Raw genomic sequence first — 17,090 nt, 5'->3', positions numbered from 1 at the left:
GCTTCCAACTCTGTGGTTTTGACAAAGCATATAAATCGCGTGAAACGCGTCAACCTCGTTCCTTCTCATTCCCGGCTTCCCCCCCAATTTGGACTTTTATAGTTTTCCATTAAAGAATTTGATTATACATCATTGTGTAAACATCGTTGAGTGGGAGTGCAGCCTATCTGGAATTTTTACTTCACACGTGACTGATGCAGCGACAAGGCATACACCCCACCCCTCCCTGGGATTACCTTTTGGAATACAGCCGATGCCGTCTCACCTGTGAGCAGCGGGTTTTTTCCTTTTGCTCACCCGGACTTCACTTGCTACGCTGGCTCGGTGAGTACTTGGCTTGAGGCTACATCATCCTAGTTCATATGCATACATGAGTACTTCTTTTGATGAAGTTACCCATATGGTGGGGGGAGAGATATAGCAGAACTTTGAGCACGGCACACGAGAATCCTTTGCAATCAGGGGCCAGCCAAAGTTTACACACCATTGTAGATGATGGGATGGGCTCTCTGAAATTTGTTTTGTAAAGTGGAGAATCTAATGGCCAAAGATTAAATATTTTTGGGACAAGAATACACCTGAAGAGTACCTGTCCCTAGAGAGAGTCCCACAAAGTTTAAGAATCAGTTTAAGAATCAGTTTAAGAATCAGTTTAAGAATCAGTTTAAGAATCAGGAAGTTCCTGACTTTTGAACTTGCCAATGAAGGTTTAAAGAAATCATGGACTGCTGCATGTACGACATGTTCTCTGGAACTCATGGAGGATCATAGTTGGCTTTAATACTGAGATTGAAAGTTTAAAAAAAAAAAAAAAAAGGAGAGCTCGGATGCCTTTCAAAGATCTGGATTTAAAATCTGTATCAGGCAATGTAAGCAAGCATGTCAGTTTCTGACACGGAAATGGAGATCTTTGAGTCTACCATCAGCGGCTTTGCCCCCGACTCATCTGTGGGGGGGGGGGGGGGGGCATTGGAGAACCAGCTCATTTAAGCTCTTAAATGGGCCTCAAATGGGATTTTTGTACTCACCGTAAAAACCTTTACTCTAAGCCCTTGTACACATGGTCGGACATTCCGACGGAAAATGTCAGATTGGACCGTGTTGTCGGATAATCCGAATGTGTGTGGACTCCATCGGACTGTTTCTGACGGACAAAGTTTTAGAGCTGGGCCACGCATGCTCAGATCAAATTCCTAGACCAAAGCTATTGGCTACTAGCCTGAACATAGTCCCATCGTAACGAAATAACGTCGCCACGTTACGTACGATTGGATTTTCCAACAACTTTGTCCGACCGTGTGTATGCAACACAAGTTTCAGACAAAATCCGATGGATTTTGTTGTCGGAATGTCTGACCGTGTGTACAAGGGCTAAAAGGTTCATTGGACGGGCACAGCTCCTTTAATTCTTGACCTTAGGGTTATCACGCCACTTCAGGAGAGGACTAGGCAGAACATGTAACATGTAAAAACAGCAAGAATGCACAGCCCCGCCCAGGGGGCGGTCCCTCTGGCTATAACCCCTCACCCTGCTTCCTGCAGCTCAATTCGTCAAAAAGCAGTACAAACATAAATAAGAGGGGTGGGTGCCGTGTCCGTCAATGAACTTCAGAGAAAAGGATTGTACGGCGAGTACAAAAAAAAACAACAACATTTTCTTTCTTTCATTGACAAACACAGCTCCTTTAATTCTTAACCTTAGGGATGTCCCCAAGCAGTGTCAAATGAGGGGTGGAAAAAAACCATAACTTCACCCACAACAAAGAGGAACTCCTCTACAGAGGAATTGCTAACTTAAACGGCCGCCAGCAAAACCTGCGGCCAACGTATGCATCCGAAGATGCGTTCACAACAACCTTGTAACTTAAATGAAAGTGTAATTGCAACCAGGCCCGGACTGGCCATAGGGCAGACCGGGCATTTGCTCGGTGGGCCGGGAGCCGCGTGTCTGGGACATGCAGAGTCGGCCGCGGGTTCTGACATGCAGGACCGGTGTACTAACACTGATGTTCCGCCAGTGGTGTACGAAGTGGGGGGCGGGCCACCAGTGACAGGCTCTTTGAGAGCTGTAGTTGCTCTTTGCAGTGGGGGGTGGGTGCGTGCTAGCCTCGGAGCCGCACTCGAGTGACACACGTAGGCACATGGGGGGGGGGGCGGAACCCGCAACGATTCCCCTTCTCTCTGGCACGGTGGAAGTGTCTGATCAGTCTCGGTTCGGCTGTCTCACACAGCCGAGCAGAGTAAAGCTGTCTCCCCCTACCCCTCCTCCTTTATGTCTACACAGGGGGAGGGGACTCGACATGCAGTCCTGTGCTGATCTCAGGACCTGAGACTCAGGTACATTATGGGTCTGAAGGGGAGGTCTGAAATGTAAGGGGGGGGGGTCTGTATTGTAGTGTAGGGGGTCTGTAATTAAGCAGGGGTTCTGTATCGTAGGGGGATCTGTAATGAAGGGGGGGTTCTGTAGTGTAGGGAGGGGGTATGCACTGTAGGGGGGGTCTGTGTAACATGCAGGGGGTCCAGAACTGGAGGTTCAGGGTGCTGTGTAATGTAAAGGGGTCCATAGGTGCAGGGCGCCGTGTAATGTTCTGTAGCTTAGGGGGTCTGAAATGTATGGGGGGAGTCTGTAATGTAGGGGGGGGGAGTCTAAAATGTAGGGAGGGGAGTCTGTAATGTAGGGGGGGGGAGAGAGTCTGTAATTTAGGGGGGGGGGAGAGAGTCTAATGTGGGGGGGGGAGAGTCTGTAATGTAGGGGGGGGGGGAAGAGTCTAATGTAGGGGGGGGGGAAGAGTCTAATGTAGGGGGGGGAAGAGTCTAATGTAGGGGGGGGAAGAGTCTAATGTAGGGGGGGGGGAAGAGTCTAATGTAGGGGGGGGAAGAGTCTAATGTAGGGGGGGGGGAAGAGTCTAATGTAGGGGGGGGAAGAGTCTAATGTAGGGGGGGGGGAAGAGTCTAATGTAGGGGGGGGGGAAGAGTCTAATGTAGGGGGGGGGGGGAAGAGTCTAATGTGGGGGGGGGGGGGGGGAGTCTAATGTAGGGGGGGGGGGGGGGGGGAGTCTAATGTAGGGGGGGGGGGGGGGGGAGTCTAATGTAGGGGGGAGAGTCTAACGTAGGGGGGGGGAAGAGTCTAATGTAGGGGGGGGAGGTCTAATGTAGGGGGGGGTTCTTTAGTTTAGGCGGCCTGAAATGTAGGGGGGGTCTGTAGTGTAGGGGGGGGGGGTTCTGTAGTGTGAGGGGGGGTTCTGTAGTGTGAGGGGGGGGGTCTGTAGTGTGAGGGGGGGGGTCTGTAGTGTGAGGGGGGGGGTCTGTAGTGTGAGGGGGGGGGGTCTGTAGTGTGAGGGGGGGGGGTCTGTAGTGAGGGGGGGGGGTCTGTAGTGTGAGGGGGGGGGTCTGTAGTGTGAGGGGGGGGTCTGTAGTGTGAGGGGGGGGGTCTGTAGTGTGAGGGGGGGGGTCTGTAGTGTGAGGGGGGGGGGTCTGTAGTGTGAGGGGGGGGGTCTGTAGTGTGAGGGGGGGGGGTCTGTAGTGTGAGGGGGGGTCTGTAGCGTGAGCTGTAGCATAGGGGGGGGTCTGCGTAACATGCAGGGGGTCCACAACTGGGAGGTTCAGAGTGCTGTGTAATGTAAAGGGGTGCAAGGTGCTAGAACCCCACATCCCATGAAATGTGTGGGGGGGTTCTGCAGTGTAGGGAGTTCTGTAGTGTATTGGGGTCTGTATTGTGGGGGGCGGGAAGTCTAGTTTAGGGGGTCTGAAGTGTAGGGGTGAGTCTGTAACGAGGGGGGGAAGTCTGTAACGGGGGGGGGGGGGAGAGTCTGTAACGTGGGGGGGGGTTCTGTCGTTTAGGGAGTCTGAAATGTATGAAGGTTCTGTATTGTAGGGGGGAGAGGGGTTCTGTAATGTAGGGGGGTTCTGTATTGTAGGGGGAGGGGGGTTCTGTAATGTGAGGGGGCCTTCTGTAATGTGAGGGGGCCTTCTGTAATGTGAGGGGGCCTTCTGTAATGTGAGGGGGCCTTCTGTAATGTGAGGGGGCCTTCTGTAGCATAGGGGGTTCTGTAGCGTAGGGGGGTCTGTAATGAAGGGGGTTCTGTAGTGTAGGGAGGGGGTCTGCATAAGATGCAGTGGGTCCACAACTGGAGGTTCAGAGTGCTGTGTAATGTAAAGGGGTCCATAGGTGCAGGGCGCCGCGTAATGTAAAGGGGTCCAGGGGTGCAAGGTGCTGGAACAACACATCCCATGAAATGTGGGGGGGGGTTCTGTAGTGTAGGGGGTTCTGTAGTGTATTGGGGTCTGTATTGTGGGGGGGGGAGGCTAGTTTAGGGGGTCTGAAGTGTAGGGGTGAGTCTAACGGGGGGGGGGGGGGCGGGGAGTCTGTAACGAGGGGGGGAGTCTGTAACGTGGGGGGGGTTCTGTCGTTTAGGGAGTCTGAAATGTATGAAGGTTCTGTATTGTAGGGGGAGGGGGGGGGTTCTGTAGTGTAGGGGGTGTTCTGTAATGCGAGGGGGGTTCTGTATTGAGGGGGGGGTTCTGTATTGTGAGGGGGTTCTGTAGTGTAGGGAGGGGATCTGCACTGTAGTGAGGGGGTCTGCACTGTAGGGGGTCCAGAACTGGAGGTTCAGAGTGCTGTGTAATGTAAAAAAAAATGCTTATTTTTTGTCCCAGTCCGGGCCTGATCGCAACCTTACACAGCCGCGTGCAAAACCTTGCAGCCAATGCAAGCATCCGAAGATGCGCTTACGTCAACTACGTAGAATTTAAAGTGTGAACGGATGACCAAGTTGCCTCCTTACACACCTGGGAGACAGACGCTTGATGTCGGAAAGCCCTGCAGGTCCCATTTGCTCTGGAGGAATGAGCCATGAAATGACCAAGAAACGATGGACAACGAGACCGCCAGAACTTTTCTCGGACCAGCCACCAAGACAAAACAAAGTCCGACTTCCGGAAGGGAGCCGTAGCAGACAGATACACCCATAAAGCCCGGACCACGTTCAGGGAATGTAAGGTAACCTCTTTTGGGTGTGTCGGCTTAGGAAATAAGGAAGGTAACACAATGTCCTCATTTAGATGGAATGCCGAAACCACCTTTGGAAGGAAAGAGGGCTGCGGACATAGCACCGCCTTTTCCTTGTAGATGACCAGGTAGGGAGACTTGCATGACAAGGCTGCCAACTCAGAAACCCTCCTGCCAGATGTAATAGCCACTAGAAAGACTACTACTTTCTGAGAGAGTGTTAACAAGGGAATCTCCCTAATGTTCTCAAACGGCGGTTTCTGAAGCACCGATAGCAACAGATTCAGATCCCACAGAGGTAGCAGTGGACGAACTGGACGGACTACGTGTCGAACCCCTTGCACAAAGGTACTCACCAATGAGTGAGTCACCAAGGGGCATTGGAAAAAACACAGCCAAGGCTGATATCTGTCCCTTGATGGTGCTTAAGGCAAGTTCCTGATCCACTCCTCGCTGCAAAAACAGCAGGATCCTGGAAACTGAATAAGTGTGAGGACGCCACCCCATCTCCTCACACATGGAGATGTAAGCCTTCCCTGTACGATGGTAAATCTTCCGAGAAGACTTTTGTGCCCTCAGCATAGTGGAAATTACCGAGTCTGACAGACCTCGGTCCTTTAGCACCTGGTTTTCAACAGCCATGCCATTTAAACCAGCGACGGTAAAGCAGGATGAAGCATCGGGCCTTACGCTAAAAAGGTCCTCTCGCAGCGGTAGCCGCCAAGGAACATCCGCCACCAGTCGTTCTAGGTCGGCGTACCAAGGACGCTCAAGGCCAATCTGGGGTAATCAGAATTCCTGGAATCCCCGCGGCCTCCACTCTGTGCAGTAGACATGGTAGAAGCTTCAGTGGGGGGGGGCATAAATCAACCCCCATGGAGCCAACGCGTCTGATGCATCCGCCCAGGGGTCTCTTGTCCTGGACACAAACCTCTGCACCTTCCAATTGAGCCAAGAGGTCTGGTGTGCCCCACCTTAGGCAAAGGAGCCTGAATGACTCCAGATGCAACGACCATTCCCCTGATTCCAGCATTTGACGACTTAGGTAGTCCGCCTACCAGTTTACTACACCTGGGATATATATGGCCGGCAGGGTCGGCACGTGTCGCTCTGCCCTGTGCTGCAGCTGAGCTCCTTGTTCCTCCTTGATGGTTGACGTACGCCACCGCCGTGGTGTTGTCTGACTGGATTCTGATCGGACACCCTTGTAGCCTCATTGACCATGTGGAGAGGCAAAGTCTGATCGCCCGAAGCTCGAGCACATCGATCGGCAGTTGGGATTCTTCCTGCGACCAAAGGCCCTGGGCCAACTGTACTCCCAGCACTCCCCCCCCCCCCCAACCGGTCAGGCTGGGGCCTGTTGTGATCACTGTCCAATTGAGAGGAAGGCATGATCTCCCGGACCGAAGGATCGGAGATCTCAGCCACCAGAGAAGGGAATCCCTGACTAACTGGCTCACCCTAATTTGACATGCCAGGGATAATGGACACTTTGGTAAAGACTCGGGGTGCTGACGCCAGGCCAAAAGGGAGAACCACAAACTGATAATGCTCTTCCCTGACTGAAAATCGCATAAACCTCTGATGCCTGAGGCATATGAGTACATGTAAGTACGCGTCCTGGATACCAGGGACGCCAGAAAGTGAAAGGGGGGCGCTTTTTTAGATGCCTGGTCCGCAGACCAGCATTTCAGCCAAATCAGGCTCCGTAGCACCACTGCCGATACTGATGCTCTAAAGAGCAGGGGGACCGTATCCAAGGCCGCATCACAGACAGACATACTTAAGGCCATGCACCAACTGGTCTGCCAACTCTACAACTGGAGGAGACTTGCTTCTCCAATTAATGGTGCAACAGCTTTGCCCATTCAGTAAGCATCTGCGACACCAAGGCCGTGGCCAGCACAGGTCATAACGTTGACCCCACTAACGTAAATATGAACCAGGCCACTGCTTCGGCCCGTCTGTCGGCGGGATCCTTGAAGGCAGGAGTCCCTTCTACCGGAATCATGGTTACTTTATTTAACTTGGATACCGGGGGGTCAACGACCGGAGGAGACGTCCATTTTTTCAGGAGACTTTCCTCAAAAGGGGTAACGTACCGCCATTCTTCTTGGGACTGAACAGGCCTGCTGCAGACTTCCCCATTCCTTGTAGATGAACTTATCAAAATAAATCAAATGCGGAAACACTTTAGGCGTGCGGGCCGGTTTGCGGGACCCAAAAGGGACCACCACTTCAGCAGAGCTTCCTGCTGCGTACTGTATTTTCAGGGTACCCCGCACCGCAGTGATAACTGCGCCTACTTTTTCCTGTGTTAACCCAGACACAGTCAGTCATTCTCACTGTCCGAACGGTCCTGGCCCGCATCCTCCGACACGTCAGAACAGGGGCCGACAGTCACCGTGGGACCCGAGTCTGAATCAGAGCTCTCCCCAGGAGAGGGGGGGGGGGGGGGGGCTCAGGGGACTTTTTTTACCCCTCCTCCACCCTGCAAAAAAGGTCCCCAGGACCGCCAACAAAGCATCCATAGCAAACGCATTTCTGCAGGTGAGCCGGTTGCAATAGCAGGGATGTCTGGGGAAGAAGCGCAAGCTTCTGGCGCCATGCTGACCCTCAACCACCTGCCACAACTTAGGGACTTAAGGCAAGGTACACAAATCCCACCCTACTAGCTTCTCACAGACTGAGGGGCCCCTCCGCAGGACTCACCACCCTGACCAAGTGCTGCACTGAGGCTATAAGAAAATGGCCACCGGCCATCCATGGTACAAAAATCACCAAGAAAATGGCCAACAGCCATACACTGCATAAGACTACAGGAAAATGGCCGTGGCCTCTCCCGAGGTAAATTTACTCAGGCACTTTACAGCGCAGTAAAAAAGGGGCAGAAAAACAAAAAACTGACCCCAACAGCCAGTGCAGCTCTGCCACAGCTCAGAGCCCCCCCGGCCTAGGTACATACACTGCACTTCATGCCCAGTCAGTCACACAGCAGCTCCAGCGGGGGGCGAATGAGGGATAGGGAGAGAGGAGGAAAGGGAGATAGAGAGAGACCCCCTAGTCCACCTCCCAGGGAATGCCCAGCTGCTCTATCCTGCCAAGGCAGGGAGAGCCATACATACCCTACCCGTCGGGATTTCTGGACGCATTCCACCACAGACCCATCACCCGAGCAGTACGGGGGGGCTGCTGGCCACAGCACACTATGACATGGACAGCAGTAGCCCAGTCATATGTGTGCCCCAGAGCATATAGCTCACTGGCCGCCCATGGAGCAGAAGGGGCATGTCGTGGCTGACGCAGCTGGCCAGGCTGGGGAGACTACAAGGATCTAGATTATCCAGCCTGTAGCCCAGTCGGCTGTTGATAGTAGATCACAGGATCAACAGTTGTAGAAAAAAAAAAAAATTTAAGAAATCCCAGGACCAATGGTCCCCCTCAGGGAGCCAGGTCCTTCTCCTAGACTAGGCAGAAAAAAAAAAAAAACTGAGCTGCAGGTAGCAGTGCGAGGGGTGACAGCCAGAGGGATCGCTTCCCTGGGCGGTGCTGTGCAGTCTTCCTGTTTTTACATGTGTTACATGTTCTGCCTAGTCCTCTCCTGAAGTGGCGTTATAACCCGAAGGTCAAGAATTAAAGGAGCTGTGTCTGTCAATGAATGAAAGGAATAAAAAGTGAAAAGAAATCCCCCACAAAAATCAGGAGGGGAGGTAGGAGAAGGAAGACGTTTTTACAATCTCAGGGGACAACAGAAAAACGGCTCAAACGCCCTGAATCTATCCATCAGATCGTTAACTGCATCAGAGATTTCTTTGCTTTAAAAAGGTTTAAATTCTTGGCCCACTAGACATTTTAATTCTTGTGGAGGCCTCCCTTAAACTGCGGTCTGACATTTAACCTGTGAATTCTAGGGGAAAAGTTTGCGCTCTGGAAATAGGGGACATATCTGTCATGATAACCTATCTTCTGAAGAGAGAATTGCACTCGAGTCCCTTAGTTATGATTCCACCATTGTAATTAAAAACTCTGATAAGGGTGGGTTAGTGGTAATCCAAGATGCCACTATGTATAAAGCAGAAGCTCTCCAACAACTATTGGATAAAGACACCTATTGTGAACTTAGTGAAAATCCCAATGACAAGTTTAAAAAGATTTTAGGTGAAATTGTATTGAAAGTAGAGGTCGACCGATATTTGCAGTTTTTTAATTAATCGGCATCGGCCAATTGTGCTGATAAAAAGGCCGATTAGATCTACAGCGCGACTTGCAAATGACTTCTGTAATAGAAGTCAATCCAAGTTGCCTGAGTCTTCATAGAAGCCACTCCTTTCCTCTCTGGGCAGTCTGCCAAGAAAAGAGCAAAGAGATACAATGTTTACACTTGAATGAACACAACTGTGTGTAAAGTTCTCAGTTTAATCATTTAAAGACAATCTTTTCTGACACTTGTTGCTTACAAGTAAAAATCCTGTATTTTCTGCTAGAAAATCACGTAGAACCCCCAAAAATTATATATATGTTTTTAGCAGAGATCCTAGGGAATAAAATAGCGGTTGTTGCAATATTTTATGTCACACGGCATTTGCGCAGCGGTCTTTCAAGTGCAATTTTTGGGGAAAAAAATACACTAATGATAAAAAAAAAAAAAAAAAAAAAAAAAAAAAAAAACACCACACTAAAACAGTAAAGTTAGCACATTTTTTTGATGATTTTATTTAATATATATGTTTTTATTTCATATATAGTTTTTTTTTTAAATATAAATCATACATACAAGTAAACTGATTGGAGGTTTGTTTTGTTTAATAAATGTAAGAAATTTTCTGTATCACTTATGAAGGCTGCTTTCACACTGGAGCAGGCAGGAGTTGATGGTAAAACGCTGCTAGTTTTAGTGGCTCTTTACCATCATTTTAGCTGTGCTATTCGGCTGCTAGTGGGGCACATATAACCCAGCTAGCGACCGAGGAAGAGGTTAAATGCGCCCATGAAGCACCGCTGCCAAATCGCATTGCATGCGCTTCGGCAGTGGTGCCCATTAATATCAATGAGCAGGAGTGGTGGGGGAGGGGTATACACCACTCCAAACTTGCTGCTTGCAGGACTTTTTTTTAACATCCTGCCAGCGCATTGCCTCAGGGTCCGTTCACACAGGGGCAACACGACTTTGAGCGAGACTTTGGGAGGCAACTTGGACACGACTTGAGTATGAATCACAGCACGACTTGAGGCAACTTACAAGGCAACTTGAAGTTGCTTCCAGGAGAGGAGACTTTACCAGTGGCCAATCACATAATAATCAGCTCTGTGGGAGGGAGGGGTTTGCCTAGAAAACTATTTTTACTTCCTGGAAAGTTGCTTCAGTTAAGACAGGGGATCAGACTTGGAGGCAACTTCTATTGAAATCAATGGGTACAAGTTGCCTAGAAGTCGGATTGAAGTAGTACAGGAACTTTTTCTGAAGTCGGAGCGACTTCAGTAGTGTACATTAAGACGGCTCTCATTCACTTACATTGATTTTTATCATGTTGCGCGACTTGAGGCAACTTGGGACGACTTCAAGTCGGATCCAAAGTTGCTCCTGTGTGAATGGACTCTAGTGTGAAAGCACTCAGGCTTTCACACAGACTGCAGGGGTGCCGTTTTGCAGGCACTTTACAGGTGCTATTTTTAGCCCAAAAGGGCCTGAAAAATGCCCCAGTGGGAAAGGTGTCTGTTAGATTTTATAAGATGAAGGGAGAAAAAAAAAAATAAAAAATTAAAATCGGCATCATATTTTGGCCATCGGCCACCATGATTTCTATATATCGGCATCGGCCAGAGAAAACCCATATCGGTCGACCTCTAATTGAAAGGGATACATTTAGGTATGCTTACACAAATGGAAGGTGAAAATTCAGTCCCTGAGGCTCCTATAATCCGTGTTTCACCACCTCCATAAAACACATTAAGGTTTAGTCCCTCTTATGGGACATCCTATAGTGGCCGGGATAGGTTCCCTCAATGAACTTCTTGGGCTTTGGGTTGATTGTCAGCTGCAGCCTATTGTGAGGGGCCTTCCTGGCTATCTGAGGAACACTAACAGCGTTCCGACAAGTTAATATGGGAGGTTGTTGCCACCTGGATCACTTGTGGCATCTCCAGTCTATATTCCTACATAGCTCACCATCTGGATCTATGAGCAGTTGAATTCTTCCTAAATCATTGTCATCAGTATTCTTCCATTCATAAATAATACATCTGGATATGTCTGGAGTATTTGCTCACCCATAATTTCTTTGCCTTTGGTGGGGGTTTATATCTCCAGAGGTGCCGAGCAGCCATGGGGGCTCGGTTTTCACCATCTCTCACCAACCTTTACATGGGTTGGTGGGAGAGTTGAATCCGTTTCTTTTATATCTAAATGACAACGATCTAAAACTGCACTTTAATGGATGTTACACTTTCAATTAGAGATGGTTATATCATGTCCAGTACATATAGGAAACCTAACTCCAGGAACACCTTGCTCCTTGCTGACTCAGGACATTCTAATCATGTCACTTGCGGTATACCTTTGGGACAATTTGAGATTACGGAGAGTGAGAAAGATGATTTCCAGAGGGAGTAGAATAAAACGAGGGAGAGGTTCTTAAGAGGTTACAATGTGGGTACACTTTGCAGAGCCACTAATAAGGCAGACACCACAGCTAGAGACACACTCCTATGTGATAGGGTACGCAAGTGAGATTCTGTCAATACTCAGTTTTTTCATAATGGCTTGAATTTCAGAAGATTAAAAAAATATTAGCACGTCATATCCCAATCCTCTGTGAGGAGGACATATATGCCAAGACTTTATCAAGGGGTTTTAAATCGGTATCCCACCAGGCACCTACTTTAACTATTTATCGCCCAGTGATTTGAGGTCTGGTGTCCAACACAGGACATGGCATGGCTCGACTTTGTGGTGACTTTAAATGTGGTGCTTTTCCATGTTGTCCTTGTGAAGGGAGATCGGCTTCAGTCCACCGCCAACAATAAGATCTTTAAAATTAAATTGTTTATCAATTGCAACACTAGAAATGTGATCTATCTGATCACATGTAAAGCATGCAAGATCCAATATGTGGGGCGCACAAGAAGAAGACTTTGAACTATCACATTTACAATATAGTAAAGGAACATGGTACTAATGTGGCTTGACAGTTAAAAACTTTCATGATAGCAACACTACTCTTGTGCAAATACAGGGCATAGAAAAAGTGACAACACCGAGAAGGGGGGGGGTCGAATAGGTTTAGAATCCTGTACAAATGGGAAGCCTGCGTGGGTTTCCTTCGGGTACTCCGGTTTCCTCCCACACTCCAAAGACATGCAGGTAGGTTAATTGGCTTCTGTCCAAAATTGGCCCTAGTAAATGAATGGGGACTTTGGATTGTGGGCTCCTTGAGGGTAGGGAGTAATGAGAGTGTGCAATGTGCAGGGATAGGGGTAGACACTCACTCAGGTTGAACTGGATGGACTGGTGTCTTTATTCAACCTTACTAACTATGAAACTATTGGATATTTTCCGCTCAATACTAGAATACCTATGGGCTTAAGTTTTCAGTGGGACTTCACCCATTTCTATGACTAAGTGTTACCCCCGTTGGTTTTTTAGACATCCTTAAGAGAATATTTCGCTAATCAATGACAGTTATTAGTTTGTCCTTGTTCAGTCATTGTCTGTTGTACCATCTGTGGTCACACAGTATTTATGTTGTACATTTGTCTTTTTTCTCCTATTGGAACGAACGTTATTTCCTTCTTTGGAATGGAAACCATTTTGTACTGAACTTTTCTTAATTTTATTTTTGTCTATATTCTGTTTTAATCATATGACTTCACATAGTTTGTTTAAAATGGGAAATCTTTCTAGAACAATTCCTGAAATCACTCCATTGAATACACCTGGACCATCATGTGATCCACCTTATATAAAATAGAGTGCATTGTGCTTGCAATTTTGTGATTTTGACAAAGCACTTAAATCATGTGAAATGCGTCAACCTCGTTCTTGCTCATCCCCCACTTGTACCCGTCCTGTACTTTTATGTTTTTTCATTAAGAAATTTCATTATACATCATTGTGTGGGAGTGTAGCCTATCCGGAATTTTAACTTCACAGTTACAATACAGTAGGAATTAGGGGGAAATATGGACTGCCTCACTGGCCAATAGGGGTCCTTTAAGAAAAAGGGAGGACATGTTTTGCCACTACCAAAAAAAAAAAGGGTTGGAGCTTTGCCCAAGCAAAACAGTCATATTATGGGCATGAAAGACCAATGACAAATGCTATGGCTATGTGCATATTCCCTGCTACAGGCTTAAAGTGGTACGATGGGCTTAATTTTAATTTTATTTTTTATAACAAACATGTTCTACTTCTGTGCAATGATTTTAAGTTTAAAGCTCAACTCCAGGTAGATGTAAGAAACACAGCTGAACAGTTAAAGTGAATATGTCTCAAAATGTTTTACCGTCCATTTGGTCCCATAAATCCGGTGGCATGGCATTCATCTATAAACACGAGGGCATTATAGCGCTTTGCCAGGTCACAAATTCCACTCAGAGGAGCAATATCTCCATCCATAGAGAAGACACCATCCGTAGCTATAAGACGCAAGCGGTGTTTCTGAACAGAGAAAATTTTCAGTTTCAAACATTTAATTAATTGTAAACAAAAAAACATTACAATGCTCCAACCACAACAGATAACTAGTCATTTGAGAAGACTGATCTATTAAAATCAAATCAGCATAACCTACTAAATGGCACAACACATAGGAATAACCCTACCTCAGACCTAGTGAATTACCCCTCCCACTGTGCCATTATCAAGCGGCTGTCATTTCTGTTTGTTGTATTTGACATGTGCATATGAGCAGTGTTTTTTTGCAATTCTAGGCTTGTAAAGGGTATATACCATTTTAGGAAAACAATATGCTAGTTAAGCTCACTCTTAATTTATTTGAAAACTATAAAAACATATGTCCTTGGTGTTCTGTTAGATAAATGTAGTTGATCATATTGAGGTGCTTTGACGTACTCTTTAGTTTGCACATATATCTGTAAATAAACGCAATTATTTTTAATCAAAGCCAGATTCAATAGGTTCTGTTGTCTAGAAACATGGGGGTTGTAAGTGTAGAGGAATCTTGTACTGTTTTGATCCCCTTATCAAGAATAAGCCAAAAATAAATATTTTTAAACCTACAATAGTACAAAAATAATGGATTTCAATATAAAAAAAGCTGGACTCTAGGGAAAACACCTAAATATACAAAAGTAGTATTTTTATAAGAGCTTACCAGTAAAATCCTTTTCTTGGAGTACATCATGGGACACAGAGCCTTAAGTAATTACTTAATGGGTGTTAGACCACCTTCACTTGATGGACACTGGTACACCCAATCCAAGAAGTTTACTCCCTATATAACCCCTCCTCCTTCCAGGAGCACATCAGTTTTTGTAGCAAAACAATATACTTAAATCCCAAAAAAGAGGGAAGGGACCTCTGTGTCCCATTATGTACTCCAAGAAAAGAGATTTTACAGGTAAGCGGTTATAAAAAATAAAAAAATAGGATTTTTGTACTCACCGTAAAATCCTTTTCACTGTCTGACACAGCTCCTTTATTCTTGACCATCGTGTTGTTATGCCACCTTCAGGAGAGGGCTAGGCAGAACATGCTAACATGTACAAAAAACTGAATATTCTAGTTCCGCCCAAGGGGCGGTCCCTTCAGTAACACCCCCCAGCCTGCTTCCTGCAGCCTCAGTACGTCAACAAGCAGTATAACATAATCAACAGGAGGGGAGGGTGCTGTGTCAGTCAGTGAACTTCCAGAGAAAAAGGATTTTACGGTGAGTACAGAAATCCAATTTTCTCTTACGTTCACTGACTGACACAGCTCCTTTATTCTTGACCATCGGGATGTCCCCAAGCAGGGTCATAACGAGGGGTGGGAAACAGCATAAAATAACTTTACCCACAATTAGAAGTACTCCCTAACAAGGGAGTCACCACCTTATCTAACCGCATCAGAACTTGCGGTAACAATGCAACAGTGCATTATACTCAGAGGTAACTGTATTTTCTTTAAACAGAAAAAGGAGTTCAGAATTGCAACCTTACACGGCTGCCCGCAAAACTTTGCGGCCAAAGCAGGCATCAGACGATGCCCTTACATCCACTCTGTAGAATTTGGTAAAAGTGTGAACGGACGACTAAGTCGCTGCCTTACACACCAGAGCGACTGACGCTCGATGTCAGAAGCTCAAAAGGCCCCAATTGCCCTGGTGGAATGGGCCGTGACAGGAAAGAGGGGCACCTGCCCCTTCAAGGTGTAGGCCAGTACCACATCTGTCTGATCCACCTGGAAATGGTGGTCGACGAGCCATACCTCTTTTTCGGACCAGCTACCAAAACAAACAGAGAATCTAACTCCCGAAGGGGATCCATGGCAGACAAATATATCCTTATAGCCCTGGCCATGTCCAGGGAATAAAGGGCCACCTCTTAGGATGTGTTGGTGCAGCGACTACTGAGCAAACTGATTCCATTCTGAACCTCTGCACTTTTACAAAGTGATTTAGGGCTTTTAGGTCCAATATTGGACGTACCCCTTCCTTCTTGGAAACCTCAAACAGATTTGATTAGAACCCCTTGAAGCGTACCGATTCTGGAACTGGCACAATCACCCCCTGATTCAGCAAGTCCCTCACCACCCCTAACAGGGCCTCCTGGCGAATCGGGGACATGGGTATGCTAGAGGGAAAGAATCTGTTTGGCGGCCAAGAGAGAAACTCCATCTTGTAACCCGTGAAAATCAGATCGCAGACCCATTGGTCTGATAACCGGGAGGTCCAACGAGCTGCAAACTCCCGAAGACGACCCCCCACCTGAGACATGGGTGGGGGCAAACCTTCATGCGGTAGCACTTTTGTTTGCAGGCTTGTTAGGCTTGCGGTTCCAGGGACACTTCTGACCTTCCATGGGCGTCCTGTCGGGCTGGGGTCGTTTTGCTGAAGCACCGGGCGGACGAAAAAGCCGATTGTGCGCGGAAAAAGAGGGCCCTTGCCTGCGGCGTGGCTCCTTAGCCTTCCTGGCCTGTGGGAGTAGTGTACTCTTACTACCCATGGCATTTTTAATAATGTCATCCAACGAGGCTCCAAAGAGCCGTTCGCCAAGGAAGGGAAGATCCGTCAGGGCTTTCTTGGACGCCTGGTCAGCAGACCAGCATTTCAGCCAAATGAGGCGCCTCAGCACCACGGCTGACACGGAGGCCCTGAATAGCAGGGGGAGAGTATCCAGGGCCGCGTCACAAACGTACTTGAGGCCATGCACTAGTTGGTCTGCTAGTTCCACGCAGGCAGGGGAGGCATTCTGCTCTCCAAATTCACGGTACAAAAGTTTTGCCCACTCAGTCAGTGTCTGCGACACCAGTGCGGATGCCAGTACAGGTCGCACGGCTGACCCCACAACCGTAAAAAAGGAACGAGCCACTGCTTCGGCCTTCCGGTTCGTGGGATCCTTGAATGTAGGAGTCCCCTCAACTGGGATCGTGGTTACTTTATTTAACCTAGATACTGGGGGGTCCACGACCAGAGGAGTCGACCACTTTTTGAGAAGGCTTTCCTCAAAGGGGTAACGCACCGCCAAATTTTTGGGGACCGAAAAGGTCCGTTTCGGGGGGCGACCCCATTCCCTGTAGATGAATTTGTCAAAATAAGTCAAATACGGGAACACCTTAGGTGAACGAGCTGGCTTGCCGGACCCGAAAGGGACCGGTACATCAGCAGAGGAATCCGCTGGCTCCTGAATTTTCAGGGTATCACGCACAGCTGTGATAAGTGCTCCAACAAGCGCCTTGTCGCACCCGGGCCCAGACGGGGAATCATCCTCACTGTCCAAACGGTCCTGGTCAGCCACGTCAGGTCAGAGCAGGGGTCTCCAGCCGCAGCAGGGCCCGAGTCTGCATCAGAACTCTCCCCATCGGGGGGGGGGGGGGGGGGCAGGGGCCTCTTACGTGCACCTTTCCTGCCACGTGCCGCCTCTA

At 48.1% G+C, this 17,090-nt stretch overlaps 1 protein-coding gene across 1 annotated transcript in view; it reads right to left on the bottom strand.

Annotated features, from left to right (window-relative positions):
* Window positions 1–17,090, bottom strand: part of GCAT (glycine C-acetyltransferase) — a 90,160-nt gene that overhangs the window by 35,871 nt on the left and 37,199 nt on the right. Inside the window, exon 5 of the mRNA XM_077452340.1 lies at window positions 13,510–13,664. Coding sequence (XP_077308466.1) covers window positions 13,510–13,664 — 155 coding nt within the window. The remainder of the gene's footprint in view (window positions 1–13,509; window positions 13,665–17,090) is intronic.

Source organism: Lithobates pipiens, unplaced genomic scaffold, assembly GCF_037356315.1.
Source record: "Lithobates pipiens isolate NorthernLeopardFrog02 unplaced genomic scaffold, aLitPip1_a1.2 Scaffold_23, whole genome shotgun sequence".
Classification (NCBI taxonomy): Eukaryota; Metazoa; Chordata; class Amphibia; order Anura; family Ranidae; genus Lithobates; species Lithobates pipiens.
Note: the sequence above shows the minus strand (reverse complement) of the source record. Positions and strands in the feature narration are given on the sequence as shown.